This window comes from Populus nigra, chromosome 19 (genome assembly GCF_951802175.1).
Source record: "Populus nigra chromosome 19, ddPopNigr1.1, whole genome shotgun sequence".
Classification (NCBI taxonomy): Eukaryota; Viridiplantae; Streptophyta; class Magnoliopsida; order Malpighiales; family Salicaceae; genus Populus; species Populus nigra.
The window spans coordinates 6,189,015-6,206,546 of NC_084870.1; the positions used below are offsets into that span (position 1 = coordinate 6,189,015).

Here is a 17,532-nt window from a genome sequence, read left to right on the forward strand (position 1 = left end):
GAAATATAATTATGGTTAGTTTTTTTAAAGTGCTGGTTTTCAGACGGAAATATATTAAAATAATAGTTTTTATTTTTATTTTAAATATTATTTTTAAAATCAGAATATTAAAATAATTTAAAAACATTAAAAAAATTAATTTAAAAAAAACACACTTTTGAAATAGAAAAAAAAAGAATTTTCAATAGAAACTTTCTTCCCCTTCTTCCTTCTCCACAAGCACAACTCCCTTGCGATTTCGAGAGGCACCACCTTCACGTTTGATCTCAACTACAAGTCTACAATCCTTGAATCAAGTGCACAACTGAAGCGGACAGCGAGCTTTTGACCCGAGCGCGTATATAGCCACCATGGACACCCAACCACACGCGTTGAGAGGCCAATTCTTTTCATGGAGGATCTCGTTGTGCTTCGACTATAGCATGCGTACAGGCACAACCCTCCTACTTTCCCAAATGATATTATAACATCGTGACCTGATATCGTACATCTCAAGACCAGACAACGTGATCGATTGTTTCGCATCATTTGACAACTTATCATGCTTTCACTCATTTGCAAGGCACTTCAGGGCGAAAAAAAATAAAAATAAATAAAAATAAAACCAAGGTTTATGCTTTCTCATACTACAACATAACACGGGACACGTTAGACAGGTCCCAAAAACTTATTGTCACGTCAACTGATGATAAAATGGTCCATGATGAATCTTTTAATGAGGAGACACCAATAACATATCAACAAGCACAAAAACTGGCCTAAATCACGACCCGATTGACAGCAATAAAATGCGTGTAATAATGGCGAAGAAGAGGCAGACAGAAAAGCATCAGCCCAAAGTGGGCATTTATTTGTCTACCGTTTCAACAGAGTAACAATGACCGTGCCTAAAATTAACACCTGCCTTGTGATTGCTAAGCAAAAAGGAAAACATGAGATCATGAATTACCGATTCAACTGATGATTAATGACCAAAACCAAAAGCAAGACGGCTGTTACCAGTGGAGGTAGCATTTAACGTATAAACGAGCTCAATGCAACCGTGTCAAAGCTGTACCAAAAACACCATGGAAGAAAACAAACAATATCAAAGATGTTACATAGTTATTATACAGAATACTCATAACCAAGGTTCCCAGATATGCGTCTTTGGTTAGCTTCTCCCTAATCTACCTGACTCGCCGGGAAAAAAAAACATAGTTAAAACAACTTAGTTTGCCCTGGATATTGAAGCTAAACTCAATTTTCTTTCAATAGCCTTAGTCATCTACACTAATCAATTTTGGATGGCAGGATAAAATTCTGAGATAAATTTTAGACGGATGACACATCATTGATTGGCCGACTTAAACCAGAATAAACTGCTTTCTTGAAAAGAGGATGCACATTTTCTGTGAATACATCTGCATCTAGCTTCTCGATGTGAGCCCATATCTGCAAACAAAGTAGTGCATAGACGTCAGATACAGACATCCATTGCGTTCTTTATCATCTTTAACAATACATTTAAACTGAAAAAATATGAATGGCAGTTATGGCCATCATGAATTCATAATATGCACATAAAGAGCAGTGGCTAGTGCACCCAAACAATGAAATAGTATGAGATAGAGAAGTTTCGTAGAAATACTCCGCTGGTATCAAACATGCTGCAAGTAACATCAGCAATAGATATCAATGTTCCCAGGCTTCTGTTGCCAAGAAGATCCAAATTTTCAGAAGTTAAATAGTTTATGGCAATGCTTCACAACAGGAAGTGCAGATGAAACAGAAGGGATGGAACATCAATGAATCAAGTAAAGTGTAGAGTGCAAAAAAAAGATATATCTCTGTTCGACTTCTATAATGTTGTGACCACATCCAGCTATATTGCTTGTCCATATCACGTTCCCTCTGTAGGTGTGTGTGTGTGTTCCTTTTCATTTTATGGAGTTACTGATCTGCATTTCTTACAAGTATTGCCAGTTAATTTTCTGTTCAACAGGGCCTACAAGAAAGTAGAGACTGCCTTGGCTACCATCTAACGATCTACCAAGTGCCAATTTCTAAAATAAGTTTAGGCAAATAAGCCTTAAGCTCCTCTGCAGACCATTTGGCAGTGCTCTACCACAGACTGCTGCTGCATCAGTTGTCATGACATTCTCTTAGTAGGACTGAACAAAAGACGAATCGTTCCAGTTGAGGACCCATTTCAGCGAAAAGAACAGCTTTTGCTGAGCTAGATTTCTTACATCAGGGTAAACAAATTTAAATATAAAAGAGCACAGGATCTCTAAAACTAAGACCAGCATCAACGAGTTTGTCAAATTGAATACAAAATGTATGCTGCTTAGCAGCCAAAGGGGCATGGCTAAATTCTGAGTTGTTTCCCACCCATTACAGTAAAAATGTTCTGCAACAGCTGTACAAGATCTATCAAAGAGGGGAAAGAGAGTATCTGAACATAAAACTCAGACAAATGCCAAAAAACTATGTCAGAAAAAGAATAGAAGCTCATTACACCAAATTTACCTCAGAAGCATACTGTCTTGCAAAGGCCTTGACATAGCCGAGAGTTGATAAACACCATTGCTCTTTCTCTCCCACATTATAGATGTTGCTTTCCTTTCCTCCATTCGACTGGCTGCCAGAGTCGAGGGAAACAAAATAGCTCTTGAAATGAAAAGTAAATGCAGAGAAAAAAAAAACAAAGAAAAGAATAAGGGAGGAGAAGAAAAAGGGCAAGAGGGGGAAGTAACCTTTTGTTGGGTCTCCCACTCTCATTATCCACTTCCATTACTGATGATTCATCGAGATCAACGGTCATTTCATCTGCTTGAATTGACTTTAATTCCCGTAATGTTCGAGCTCTAGATGGATCAGGTAGACGTTCCATCAACACATTTGAGAAGTTTTTGTACAAAGAGAGGAACAATGCCTGCACATGCAAATCATTGTTGCATAAGAGAGCTTCCTATATTTTCTTTTTTCACACAAAAACTTTAACCAAGATTCCATTCCGAGGTGACAAGCCATGTTCAGGAAACCAAACTAGTTTGGCATAAATGAATCAGATATTTTATGCAACATGAGAAAACTAATAAGAATTAAAAGCAGCCAAACAGAGGAAAATTACAGTTAATCTCACGCTGATTACCTCATTTTCATCAAGGGCACGAGCAAGAAGAGCCTCCTTGGCCTCCAAAGACTCATGCACAGACACCTCTTCTTCTTTTGCCTTTTCAGCATTTGCTTTCAAGCGCTTCAACCTCGCAGGGTTATCACCAAGAACAGGCTCACCATCCACAAGAGAGAGCTTTGACTCAGCAGCATCTAACTCTGTTTTTGCCTTTGTCGCTGCTTCTTCAACTGATACAACACTCTTCTTAAGAGATGATATCTCATTTCTTAGATCAGATATACGGTTATAAGTCTTGCTGATAGCATTTCTAAGAACCTGTGAATGAACAATTGGGGATTAAAAGAGAAAAATCTAAAGAGATTGTTAATAAAAAAACACATGAAATCTTCTCAGTTCCAAAAATATCTAGCAAGAAAAAGCAAATCCAGAAGCGAGGAAAATGTTCTACTTAGAAAAGGAAATAGCAGGGAAATGATAATGAAGCGCGGTGAAATCTTATATATGTCTGTTGAATTCCCACCATGAAACCTCAGAGATAAAAAGATCTTAAAGGAAATGAAAGAATTACTAAAGGACTACAAGAAGCAGAGTTTTGGTCACCATTAAGCTTATCAATGAAAACATAACAAAGCTGAACAACAAGTGTGATTCTATCATAAAAATAACGAATACACAAACATGTGAACACAAGCAGCGAGAGCTAGTTTTCAGTGACAAATAAAAATTGCCAATAAATAATTTTCACTTTGAATATAAGATACAGGCTTTCCCTAGGGAAACATTAACAGCCATACAGCTTCAAAAGAATAGCAAGACAGTTTGCAGATTTATGAATATGCAGATGCCTTCAACTTTCAAGAGCTCTTGAAATGTTGCTTATAAGATAAGAGATTGTTGCAACAGCTGCAAGAAATATAAGTATAGAAGTTAACATCAACCCAGCAAATATATATTGTCGATACCCTCCTTTAGTTTTGAATCTTTTATAATCAAAACAATACATTCCAATAAGAAATCCACTCCTATAAGTCAAGAAAGCTTCATCATGAGTATTTGGAGATCACTTCTCCTCCATCCTTTCCATACAAGGGAGCTTACTTGGAGAGATTATCTTTCCTTCGAAAACCATCAAAAACTTTCCCAAAATGGTTGGCAATGGAAGGGAGGACAATGAGTAAAGTTCCCCTTTTCACTTCCCCTCAACTTCCTTTCTCTCGACCAAATAGGTTTGAGATAAAAAGGGCTCACCTTTTTCCTTGTGTTCTACCACTCCTTTAACTCTCTTCCTTCTTCCTCATACCAGAGGGTGAAACCTTGCTTAAGGTATAAAGACAAGTTCTGGTACCTCCTTCATGCATTAATATTTCAAGCAGAAAGTATATCTTACAATCACTGATATAAGTCTTTCATCTTTACTTTCCATTTGCCTGAAGAATTCAGTTCTACAGTTTTCAAATTGGCACACCTAGTTTTCTAACGATTCAATGGAAGATCATCCCTTGCTAATTTTTAGCTTAAAATCAATCATCACATGGAAGATACAATGGCTCAAAGTTGGTACAGAACATAAATTATGGAGCATCTCAGCAGGAAAAAAAAAAAGCAAGAAAGAAAGAAACCAGCAAAAAGAACTGTTAACATACCTCCCATGGACGATCAGATGTATGAAATTGCTCAATGTTTGCTGGAGAAAATACCCATCTCACAATTGCCAAATTAGAAATTAGTCGATAACCCATCATTCTGTCAATTGCTATGGCAGTCATTTGAGCATTGTTCTTCCAATATGAACTAACTTCAGCTATCAGCATGACCTGCTTATCATGATCAGGACAAATTCGTGCAAATACTTGGCCATATCTCTCCAAAACAGTGATCAAATGAGTGAAACTTTTAGAACCGATATCAAGAAGGGTATGTACAACCACTTTAAGGGCGACGTCCCAACCATGATTAGGAAATACACTTTCTTCTACCCATGACATTATTTCTCGAGCAGTTTGCCTTGCCTTCACCTTGTTGTTGAGCTCTGCAGACAGAGCATGCTGCTCAGTTTTTTCTCTACCATCTTCGATGCTGTATATAAAGTTTGGACTACCCTTTGGTGGAAGCAACTCTTCTAAAGCAGGTGCATTCTCAATGCTCTATTCAGACAGATAATATGAAGGAAAAGTGTTAATCAACAGTAGCATCATGCCAACCAGAGGAAGAAATCTCAACCATTAAAACTATGAGAAAGGCAACATGGGAACGTGAGCGCGAGAGATTTAACTTTGTACCATTTATTGTAGGTTTTCCATTTCACCCACATGAAGAACATGATTTGAAGGGGAAAAAACTGATGACATCTGTAACGAACCAAGCTTTTTATCCAGAACATCTGTTGGCTTTTCAACAGTATGTCTGATAAGCCAAAAGAAAGTGTAACAGCATAATTGCTTTCTAAATGTTAATTTCTTACTCAGGACATAAGAAAAATGAAACCCTGTCAAAAGTTTAAGGTAAGGGTAGGAGCACATCATGATGCGCAAACATTGCAGAGGTGACAGCTTCTAGCTGGTTGAAAATTATAGATGCTATAGTCTATACAAAAGATGCCACTGGAACAGGTAATTTTAAAGTAGTAAGAAATTGACAGTACACAGTCTTGTGCTATAGTCTCAACCATGGCATGCACCTATTGTCCAAATTTTAACCTTTAGAGTGAAATACAAAGACCTTTGGGAAACTTGTGGTGAAAGAAATAACAGTCTTGAGAATAGCCTAATACCTGCTTAACTTTGTCCCAGTATGACAGACGGACTTCTCTTTCCAAGACCTCTTGAACAAACACACGCTGTGGGGCCCACTTAGGTAGGTCTAAAACAAAAGCCCACTCTTCCCATGGCCAGATGAATTGAAAGTTTGACCTGTGAAGTCAGGAAACCATCATAAAACACACTCAGACCGAGAAAAATCCAACTGGCATGGCAGAATTTATCTATGATGCAAGCCATTTCCAGATGCATCTAGGGGATTCAACTATATATTTAAGCAAGGGAAGATATGTAATTTCAGTGCATTTCCTGCAAAGGAGAATTTTCTAGCTATATGGAAATATATAAAGCATCTTCCAAATGGAAAAGGTTTAGATTTGTTATTTAGGTTTCCCTTTCCTGGTATTTATGTTTCTTATTTAGGAGTCCAAGTCTAATTCAGATTAAGAATATTCCAAGCCAATAAATATGTTTCTAGACTTTATGTTGCAGAATTTAGGAATAAAAGTGCAGCCAGTTGGTTTGGTTTCTTGAAAGTGTGATGCTATTATCAAGGAATGACTCCTTAACCCCTAAAGTGTGATGGGTAAGTTTTAGCTGAAAATAATCCCTGCCATGTTTTTCTTTTACTTCATATACTATTCAAATCTGTGTTCAATTTTTATGTCCTAATTCTCTAAATCCTACCAGCTTAACCCTAATAACAATCAACTGAAACTTTCACTACATTGTCCTTGCAAGATATCCAAAACGTGATTGAAATATCAAAATCTTAGTCATGTCAAAATAGCTACAAATTACTATTTGAGACTTTCTATAACCAAGGTCTCCCTCTTAGTAAGCATTAACTTATATAATGATACAATGCAAATCCAATAAAGAATCAAAAGCTGGCTTTCATTTGAAACCAATATTTCCCTTCCACCCTCCCCGCCCTCCAATAGAGAGTGCAAGAATACCTAACTCTCTTTCGCTAACTTTTCAAAGAGTAGACTTACAGATGGTGTGAAAACCAAAGGATGAGCCTTGTCTGACACTCCGTATCTAAATCAGCTATTTTCTCAAAAAGTGCACGAACTGCACCAGCGACAACTCCAGGGAAGGCTCCAGGAAGAGCCTAACAAGCATAATTCATTGTCAGAAAGAATGAAGAATGAAATAAAATTTTACTGTCTAGAGAGCTTTCTCATAGAATCAACGTTGCATTCAAATGCAAATGAAGAAAAAAGTGGAACTTAATAGAAACTGCCTTACCTTACAAAGGTCCATTATCACAAGTGTGTAATATATTGGCTTGAAAGGTGGTAATGGTAGCAAAAGTAACTGTAAGAACAATATAGAGATGGTGTTTCATGAGAGAATTTACCAAACAAAATCGATGATAACAAACACAAAGGTTCATGTTGTATTAATTAGCCATTGGTAAAAGTAAATTTGACTGCACAACATTATAAGACCCCACAGTTAAACATCAGAACCATTGTTTCCCCTCATTCCAAAAGAGAGAATCTTTATAAAAAAATTTAAAGCAGGAGAAGCATCCAGTGTTTCAAATTCAGAAAAGTACATCATGATAATAGCACTTCTTATATTTCATTTCAACTTATTTCCAAATAACAGAATCTAATATAGTCAAATTAATTGGATGGCCAAGTTGGGTAGATTTAGATGTTTGGATTTTGTGGAAATTATTTTAGTTGGTTTCAAATTAGGGAAATGATATAAAGCATGCAGTGGACAACTAAAAGAAGGAAAGGTAAGATTGGGAAGTGAACATCTAAACTGGTGAATTCACCCTGTGGCACTCAGCTACTTTGGCATTGATGACTAAAGAGGGCTTTGAGGATCAGAAAACCATTTCTAGATTTCTGGGACTTCATATTCTTAACAATTAGCATTACCAACTAGACAGTACAGTAACTGATCTGCAAACACAGGTGCTTCACAGTTTCATTACACGCACAGGACTTGTGACAAGATCGTTGGGATTTCCATGTGACGAAAAGGAGATAAAAGAAGATATAGCATAAAATTGTCAATGAACTTCATCAAAAACACAAACCAGAATTATCTTACCTGTGAGAAAATTGTCTCTGCCATGAGATAGTCGTAACGAAATGGTACAGGCAGGCCAACCATGAACGAAGCACATTCCTTTCGACTAGCTTTGCAAGAACCAAGAAAAAAAAATAACTAACACCGAACATACAAGAGATTCAAATAAAAAATCTGAGACTAGTCCAAATACAAGAGATAAGGAGTAAGGAACATGAAGATGACATCAAGCTGATCAACACCAGCACAAATGAAAAAAAAAAGACAGATGCCCATGTCCTGAAAAAATGGTTAAGGGAGAACCCCAGACCCAATTTTACCCCTGGAAAATGAATTAATTACTTTATGACTTCATATAGGCACATGATGCACCAAGGATGTACGCTAGCAATCAAGGATAAGAGACCAGAAAAAAATTCTGCAGCAACAAAATTCCATATACAAACATGAAACATCCATGGCATGGTGATGGGCTAGCACATAGCTGGTTAGAGACTTTCATGCTACATATGAACTCATCTACGTAACATCAAAAATCAGATGATATCAATCTCCACAAGTTGAAAGAATTAGTCATTGGATTAGCCATATTTTATTACACCTTTTATTTTGTATAGATATTCAAATGAATCCAATAGATCCAGGAACAGCAGCCTACTCATTATAATATTAACGAAAAGTTTAAAACAGTGAGCTATAAATAATGTAGAAGGATGGGTGGATGGTATTATACAAACCATCCATTGAGGAACAAAAGTACATCCAGCAAGTACTCTTCCACAATGAAGCGATCTATGGGTTGCATATCCTGTTATTCAAATAAAGAAGGAAATGAATGTGAAAATGCAGTTTAAAAAAAAATTACTAAAACAAGGAAAACTAAATGTAGCACAAAATGAAAAATCTAATTTCAAGTGCTTTTTTCTGTTGAAATAGCATCAGTCAAACACTTTGGCATAGTACACACTGTAGCTGTGAAGCAGCAAACATATTACAAAGTAAAAAAAGAAAGAAAAAACAAGTTCCAACACTAAACAAACAGTTCACTCTCTTCAGTTACAGAGAGGAACAAAAAAGCCATCCGATTTCCAAAAGTAGATTACAATATTCTGGTTTCAATACTTGCAGTCCCATTGTCATTTTTTTATGCTATAATGGGAAACCTCAGCATACCAAACTCACGTGAAATATAGACAGGTTAAAAAAGAAACTCATACTGTTTCCTTCCACTACAATGTCCAAAGACAGGTTTGAGGGAAAAGATCATGTGCAAAGTGAGGTACCAACATAAAGAAGAGATGTGGTGCTAGAGGGACACGTTCAATTACCATTGGATGGTCATCTGTATAATTGAATGTCTACAAATGACCTTCTTATGTTTCAAAAGAAATCACTGAGTTATGAAAAAATCATGACAGCTATCTCCTTCCTGCTGTTTGATATATGCTTCTATATGCATCCTAACATGTATGAGCATCCACAATATGAAAAGTAAGGTACCTCAATTTTACTCGCAGGAAATATATTAAGCCTGCGTATCCTTTGAGGATACTTTAACTCTGCATCATGCTTCTGTTTACCATAAAGTACCCCAGAGACTTCTGAAAGTGGCTCAGGTTGCTCAGGAGTGTTGATGGGCCCGAACTCATGAGACTTCCCAGCAACCAGCTGAGCTTCAAACGAGAGATGAGGTCTGGGTACTAGAAAGTGTAATGTGCCATAAATCAAACACAGAATTATAAGTGAGGAAGAAAAATAAGGGAAAGTATTGATACCCTATGACTACAGAATTCAAAAAATTGTGTTAAATGCAAGAAAATAACAGAATAATAAAGTCTCAAAATTTCACACTACATCAAGAAGATAATAATCATAAATGAAATACAGCATTTAAATGTTATCAAGATTTCAAAGAGGGTAATCAGATGGGAACACTGCATACATTAATTTGTGTGAGAACATGAACCCAATAGTTACTCGTTGTGAATAAGGTTCTGTCCACAAGTAAATTTGGTATGAATAAAAAATTCTCATTTATAAGCAAAATTTGTAAGGATTGGGTAAGCTAATTTCATCCTCATGGATTTTTTCTGCAATTCTCAGGAGTTATGAAGCACCCTTTTTTCACATATTCCTCATGGCATAGCAAATGAGTAGAATGCAACCTCAACCTCCCCTCCCCTGGTTCCAATAAAAAAGAACATGATTGTTCAATGTTTTCTAGATAAAGGTAAACACTAATATAATTTTATTACACTAAGATTGTTCAATGTTCTCTAAATTTGTCTTCCAAGGAATTCATATTTTCCTTATTATCCTTTACAGTGTTAAATATTCACCATTATCTTGATCTGACCAACAATAACCTGAGGACAACTATATCCTTACTACCACAATGAAATAGATAATACAGTTGATGATATCAAAAAAGACAAATTGCAAGAAAAGTATTGAGATGAGAAATAGATACAAATAATACTGGGAGCTTACCACTGTCTACTTTCCATCCATTGCTAGATAGTACTTGAATCCGACCCCATAAATCTTCCAAGAAATCCTGAACAAAACATACAGAATGAATGTTGAGATAGAAAAGAAACAAGCACAACTCAGAAAATTAAAAAGATATTGCATTAATACATTGTGGAACATAAACTTTAATTCATAGTTTCAATAAAAACAGGATCTCTAGAAAGGAGCCAAACTTTTCCATAAATTCATTTATTATTTCTGATTGGTTAAGATGCACCTGTTTGTACTTTTGCATATATGTGATAACAGCATAAAGTAACTACAAAAGAGAATGATACCTTCTCAACAACACCCCTCCCAGATTCATCATCATCCTCAAAAAAAGACAATCCGGTATCAGAATTATGCCTTCTAATGCTCAAATAAGCTTCTATACCAACCATGACGCTCTCAATCTCCTCAGGAACTTGCTGCACAGAGATGTGGTTGTTAGCAATGGGGAGGGAGAGGCAGGTATCACATATAATATTGAGTTTCCTTAACCCAAGACTGGATGAGTATATGCAAAATAAGGCAGGAAAAAAAAAGATTACAACAGAGTAAAGGGAAATTCATTTTCTTTGTAACTTTAAAAGAAATAGAACTTAGATTAAGAAGAAGAAAAGAGGTACCAAAGACATGTCAACAAGTCCCTGCTGAACAAAAAAGGTCACTTTGGTATTCTAAAGACCAAATTTTCTTAGAACTTTTATATAATACTGGCTTACATGATTCAGATTCAACAAACATAAGTCTAATTAACGATTTATCTAAGAATCATAAGTCTGGATAAAAACATATGAAAGTTTCATGCATTCATTACCACATGCACAAACATCTTCCACATGATATGCTACAGTTAAATACAGCTTGATGAATCAAATGCTTGCATTCAAAACTTTGCATTTTTATTTCATAGTTAACCTAACATAAAATAACAGTCTGACATTTCTAACTTGTGTACATTCTGTGTAAGGATCCCAACAACCATAATAGTTTCCAATACACCAAGAAGTCAGCATCTTTCGAGCAGTGCCTGATATTCATTTTGACAAAAATATATGATGACCTTGAATACAAGTACTTGGTCTGAGAACTTAATTTGACACAAATCAAATTAACAAAGATGCATGACAAAATAGAATTTATAACTTGAGTTAATTGAGTAAGGATCCCAATAACCATATTAGTTTTGAATACAACAACAATTAAGCATCTTCCAATGAGCCCTTTATATTCATTTCAACGCAAATAAATAGTTATGGATTCAAGTACTTTTTATGAGAACTTAAGATGATGGAATGTGAAATCTACTTGACACATGCTTGATGAAATAGACTTTATGGCATGAGAGATGCCTAAGCTAACCACCAACGATGTAACCAAGAGATGCATTACCTCAACGAGCTCTGATCCTCCCCATGGAAGACAGGATAAAATGCAGCTTACATAAAAGTCCCCACGGGCTTGCCAGGAAGGATTTCCTTTCTCTTCATCCAATGTTGTGGCAGCAGATGATAAGAGTGTTTCAAAGACAACTACCAGAGAAGAAGGTTGGAGAACTTTACTGCACATCTACAACAAAGAATACAATCATTTTGCCAAGTTTCTAATCAGACTTGAAAAAGAAAATAAAAACACGAGATGCCATGAACGCCATAACACATTTAGCTAAATCTACTTCACAGCCTAATTATTTTCTATCACCCAGTGTTACCAATAACCTGAAAGGCAGAGAAGAAATTCTCTGACTGCTTGATTTAAATGAACCCTAGCAAAACATTATGAACACTCCTGATCTTCTTTGCAAAAGCAATCACCTATACATGTGCATTGAATGATTGAATAGGAAAAGTTATTTCGGCGTACCATAACAGTAAGAAAGCGCATCAAAATGCGAATCATGTCACAGTTTCCAAAATCTAGGGCATCCTGAAACGTTCACAGACATGGAGAGAAGAAAGGTCATTTACAAGAATAGCACATCAGTGAGAACAGTGCAGGATAGAATTAAACAAGAACAAAATATGATGCAGCATAGCTTTTATGATTCCAACATAGCCTCTTGCAACATAATTGATGCATCAACAAGGTTTTGCTATAAATCCCACACTTGAGTCTCTCCTCACCTCTCATACACATGGACATAACCCATTAAATTAGTGCTAATAAGCAGCGACACCAGATAAAGGCCCTCTTCATAATTTTTTACAAAAATATCTGACAATTGAAGCTTTTATTTGAAGAAAGCACTACACGTGATGACTTTTACAGGCACAATTACAATATGCACGATGATAGGCATGTATGAACCCTAAAGAATATATAAGCATTTAGATCTCATCAGGCTACCAGGGGCATTTCAAACTGAACTGGTATAATCACAGCCTATTCAGGCCAGGTATGCTCACCTGAAAATTAGCTTGAGTTGCCTCCACCATTTGCTTCACGAAGTCCTCATTCTCCAAGTTCAATAGGCCAACCTGTGTGTGTTTGTATGTGTGTGAGGAGGAGAGAGAGAGAGAGAACCAAGAGAATAAGCAGGTCATTCACTGTATTTGCGGTAAAGCTTCATCTTAAGAAGCATGTAAACGACAAGGGTATCCAATTCAACAAAGCACAAAACCAGTCAAAATCAAAAGGAAATATGCAAAACAGAGAACGATGAGATGATTGGTATTCTATGCAGGTAACATTGCATGTTGTGCATGTTTTTGAGATTTATTTGGGTGTTTAATGACCAGAGAGGCATCTCTACCACCAGGAAGAAAAAGAACTTAGCATTGAAAAAGACTCAGTAATCTTCTTCAGTACTGATGTTCTTCTTCGTCTACTTTTGGTCGGTTGTAATAAGCTCATCAGTATCATGCTAAACATAATCATAATGTACTAAAATATCATCGTGATACAAGGATGATAAGTTTTATTCCCTCAAAGTGTATGCCCTGTTAAAGTGGGAGTTTTGTAGTCTTTTCTTATCATTTTTTTATTTTATATCATGTTAGATTAATGAGGAAAATATAGGACATGCCACCGAGCTTATAGGAGCCGAAATAGATCTGTAAATGTTCTAACTATGAATAGACTTCGTGGTAGAAAAGGCAATGGGGTAATCTTTCATAAAATCGAATGGATTTGGCAACCATGAGGTCCTCACTTTTCTATTCAAATTCCTTTCTTCAGTACTTTGTAGCTAACAAGGTCCACACTTAATTCTTCTAACTTGCTAGGTAGCCCATTAAAAATCACCATGATCATCATGACACTTGCAGGTTACATCCTTGGCACGCTAACCTAACTCAATATAAGGCAAATAGAAAAAGAGTTTGCCCTCCTCGGATTGAGAGATGAAGGATGAGCGACCCGCCTCACCTGGAAGAGTAACTTACCAGGGGGTTACTAGCGGTCTTTAGAACCATATCTGTCTGATAATTTTCATGGAGGGGTTCCATTCATCTAGTCCCAGCATAAGACTAGCTAATAGAGCCCGTGTCCATAAAAAGCAGACTCCAGAAACTACAAAAGGAATATACCACAGGAAGGTGATAGACACTAGTCTTAATGCATTTTTGAAAAAAAAAACGAGACCAAAAAAAAAAACACAGCCCCTTTTCTAGATAATCAAGAATACATGCCACGATTTGACAAACATGAAATATTCTTACATCCAAGTAAATTAAACGAGAACATGATAGAGTACAATACCAAAGTTCCATATAAAGGAATCTTGTGAGGCAACTGTTCAGCACACTGGAGAAGGAACTGTCATTTGGAAAGAAATCACAGTAAATAAAACAGCATGCGCATGAAAGCAAAACAATCTTATTAATCAGCGTTTCCTTGTTCAAAATCAAACAAAAAAAAAACATAAGCTAATTTGTAGTAGAATCAAAAGGAAAAAAAAAAGGAATTGAACTTTACAGATAAAATATCGTTAGAAGAGTGCTCCAACTCTCGCCGAATAACACCAAAGCAAGTTTCCTGCAAGGTTAAAAAATCATGAAGAGAAAGAATGGTTTTAAAAAAAATTCTTGGAAACCTAGGGTTTTTTCAATAAATCGAAAAATTAGAATGAGTGTTTTAGTACTGACAATGTGTTCTTTGACGTCGGAGCTGGTGCCATAGTCGGGGCAGTTGTCGCCGATTCGAAGAAGGAGACTTCTCCAGCTGCTCATTTTTTCGCTTTCTTTACCTCTCCTGAACTAAAAGCTTATTTTCTTTTCGGAGAGGAGGAAAGGAGTTTTTGAACGACAGGAGGGGATTGCAGGGTTTAATGGTCTGGGTCGATGAACCAACCCTAAACGAGTCTATGTACACCGTTTTGGGCCTTCTGCGTTTCCTCTTGGAGTCTTGGTGCTTTTGGGCATTTTCAATATAGCCCATTACTTTTTTTGTTTTTGTTTTGGGTTTTTTACCTCCAAGTTTGTCCGAAAGGGAATTTCAAATTCAAAATATTCATTCGTTCACAATGAGATTTATCATAATAATTGTATACATGAAAGATCTCCCTTTCATGGAATATAACACGCGCGCACGTGTTTAAAAATATGTTTGTTTTTAAAGTATTTTTAATAATATCTATAAAAAAACAAAAATCATGATTATATCTAAAAATACTCAAACTCACCTTATCGTACCTAAAAAAATAAACGCTTGTTCCAAACTAAAGCATTGAGATTTGAGAATAATTCTAGATTTGGCCTATGACCAATAAATTATAGTTAACAAAAATCTAAAGAGAAAGGGAATTTATTATCGAGGAAGACATGAAAAAAATTTATTCATTGTAATAGGCATGATGATAAAATTATCCTTGAGTCATAAAACTTTTAAACTATATAATAGAGGTAAGGTAGTTTTTCATTATGATATAATTGTCTATAATAATTTATATAGGGATAAGTTTGTAAATTTATTTTTGGTATATTTATTCTCTCTTGATAGACAAGGATTAAAAAAAAGAAGAAAATAAAGTTTAATATCAAAATTTAAATCTCCAAGACTAGAACCACGTGATAGAAAATCTAAATCAAATTGAAGATTTTTATATCAAAATCCAAACAAAACATAAGTTTTTGTTCTTGGTCAAATATAATTCTCGTTATTTTATTTGAAAAAAAACAATTAACAATTCACCACACAAAATCAAAATCAAATTCTTCTTTGAACATCCCTCAGGGCTCAATACACTAGAGATAGTGCAAATTAAAAAAACACGAGCAAAAGAAACCATTATATTGTAACATTGGAGGGTGAAACCTCAAATTAAAGTTCAATTATCAAAAAAAATTGCAATATTCATATGAATATACATTTAAATCCATGGTAATTGTGTTTGTGTGAACAATAATTAGTGCTACTTTGAAGAGGATGAAGTATCAAATTAGAGTTTAATGGCCAAATTAAAAAAACACACAATTCATATGAATAATTAAATCCACAGTATCTGTGTTTGTAAATCTGTTTATTTACGTGGTTGTTTATGCGTTTGAAGCAACTACAGCCAAACAATTATTTGGTAACATTCAGAACCCAATTTATTCCTGATGGAGCCACTGAGTTTTGTGTTTAAAACATAATTAAATTCCAAGTAGCTCTCGGTTGTTTTTCTTCCTCTGCACTATTCATAATTCAAAGTAGCTCTCCCTGCATTTAAAACTCACCTTAACATACCTCAAAAACAAACACTTGTTCCAAACCAAAATATTGAGATTTGAGAATAATTCTAGATTTGGCCTATGACCAATAAATTATAGTTAACAAAAATCTATAGGGAAGGGGAATTTATTGTCGAGCAAGACATGAAAAAAATTATTCATTATAATAGGCGTGATGATAAAATTACTCCTGAGTCATAAAACTTTTGGATTGGATATTGGAAGTAAGGTGGTATTTCATCGTGATATAATTGTTTATAACAATTTGTACGGGAATAAATTTATAATTTTATTTTTTTTTAGTATATTTATCCTCTCTTGATAAACAAGGATTGAAAAAGCCAAGAAAATAAAGTTTGTTTTTGAAACTTGAATCTTCAAAACTAGAACCAGGTAATAGAAAATTTAAAATTTTAGAGATCAAATTGGAGATTTCCGCATCAAAATCCAAAGGAAACATATGTTTCTGTTTTTTTATCAAATATAATCCCTGTCATTTTATTTACCAAGACAATTAAATTTTGACTACACAAACTCAAAACCAAATTCTTCTCCGAACATCCCTCAGAACTCAATACACCCGAGATAGTGCAAATTAAAGAAACATGAGCAAAAGAAATCATTGTATTGTAACATTGGAGGATGAAACCTCAAATTAAAGTCCAATGACCAAAAAAATTGCACTATTCATATGAATATACATTCAAATTCATTGTATTGGCATGGTTGCTGGCTGTTGGAGCCCGATTTTTGGGTGACCACAAGGTCTCAGCCCAGTGTGGAGGTAGCATTGTTGACATTGAAGCCCAGTGCTCTCAATTCGTTCATAAAACAGGGCCGAAAACACCTCCCTCTCTGGGGTGTTGTCAAGTGGTCAAGACTTTGAACGTCGATTGTGTTTGCCGATTTGTGACACCACAAGTGGAAGCGATGATTAGCATGGAGAAAGTTGTCTATGTTGCTCGAACTTGTGGAGTTACGGTCCGAGCTGGAACGCAATGTGGAAGTAAGTCTACTATTATTTGTCAAGACTAAACAGTTTAAATATACAGTACAATTCTCCCATTACTTTTCTTTCTTGTTTTTCAGAGTTAAGTTTCTTGCAATGCCAATATTCCAAGGTTAAGATTGATGCTTGTTTTTTATTCTCTTTCGTTTTTCAGGTTACGTCGTTCCTCCTCTTGTTTGAGATGAAGAATATATAGGAGATGCCATGCCTGAAATCTAATAACTAAAACCCCCTCAATAAAAGCCCAGATGTATGGCAGAAACATTTCCTATCTTTAATATTATACAGTTTCACATTAAAAACATCGAGTTTTCTGTTCCTCTTACCTGTAAGAAAGATCGCATAAATCTAGCTCACAATTAGTCTCATTGAGTAAATTATGTGAAATTCGTTACGAGATGATTGTGGGATTTATCGCTTTAT

General features: G+C 35.5%; 1 protein-coding gene across 1 annotated transcript; it reads right to left on the reverse strand.

Annotated features, from left to right (window-relative positions):
* Positions 1-1,068: 1,068 nt before the first annotated feature.
* Positions 1,069-14,719, reverse strand: LOC133680151 (nuclear cap-binding protein subunit 1). Its single transcript, XM_062102969.1, has 19 exons — positions 14,535-14,719; positions 14,365-14,424; positions 14,149-14,205; positions 12,855-12,926; positions 12,313-12,375; positions 11,842-12,018; positions 10,743-10,874; positions 10,423-10,489; positions 9,433-9,632; positions 8,670-8,740; positions 7,954-8,038; positions 7,132-7,200; positions 6,876-6,994; positions 5,892-6,030; positions 4,765-5,265; positions 3,137-3,436; positions 2,739-2,917; positions 2,512-2,623; positions 1,069-1,434 (listed from the first exon to the last, which is right to left on the reverse strand). Exons 1-19 carry the CDS (start codon positions 14,616-14,618, stop codon positions 1,315-1,317), a joined length of 2,607 nt encoding a protein of 868 aa, XP_061958953.1. The 5' UTR covers positions 14,619-14,719; the 3' UTR covers positions 1,069-1,314.
* Positions 14,720-17,532: the final 2,813 nt, after the last annotated feature.

Coding starts and splice junctions, on each gene's coding strand:
- LOC133680151 (XM_062102969.1), bottom strand. CDS start 14,618: ATGAGCAGCTGGAGAAGTCTCCTTCTTCGAATCGGCGACAACTGCCCC. Junction 5,266..5,891: donor ACTGGGACAAAGTTAAGCAG/GTATTAGGCTAT, acceptor CTGTCTGAATAG/AGCATTGAGAATGCACCTGC. Junction 1,435..2,511: donor CAAGACAGTATGCTTCTGAG/GTAAATTTGGTG, acceptor CTTTGTTTGCAG/ATATGGGCTCACATCGAGAA.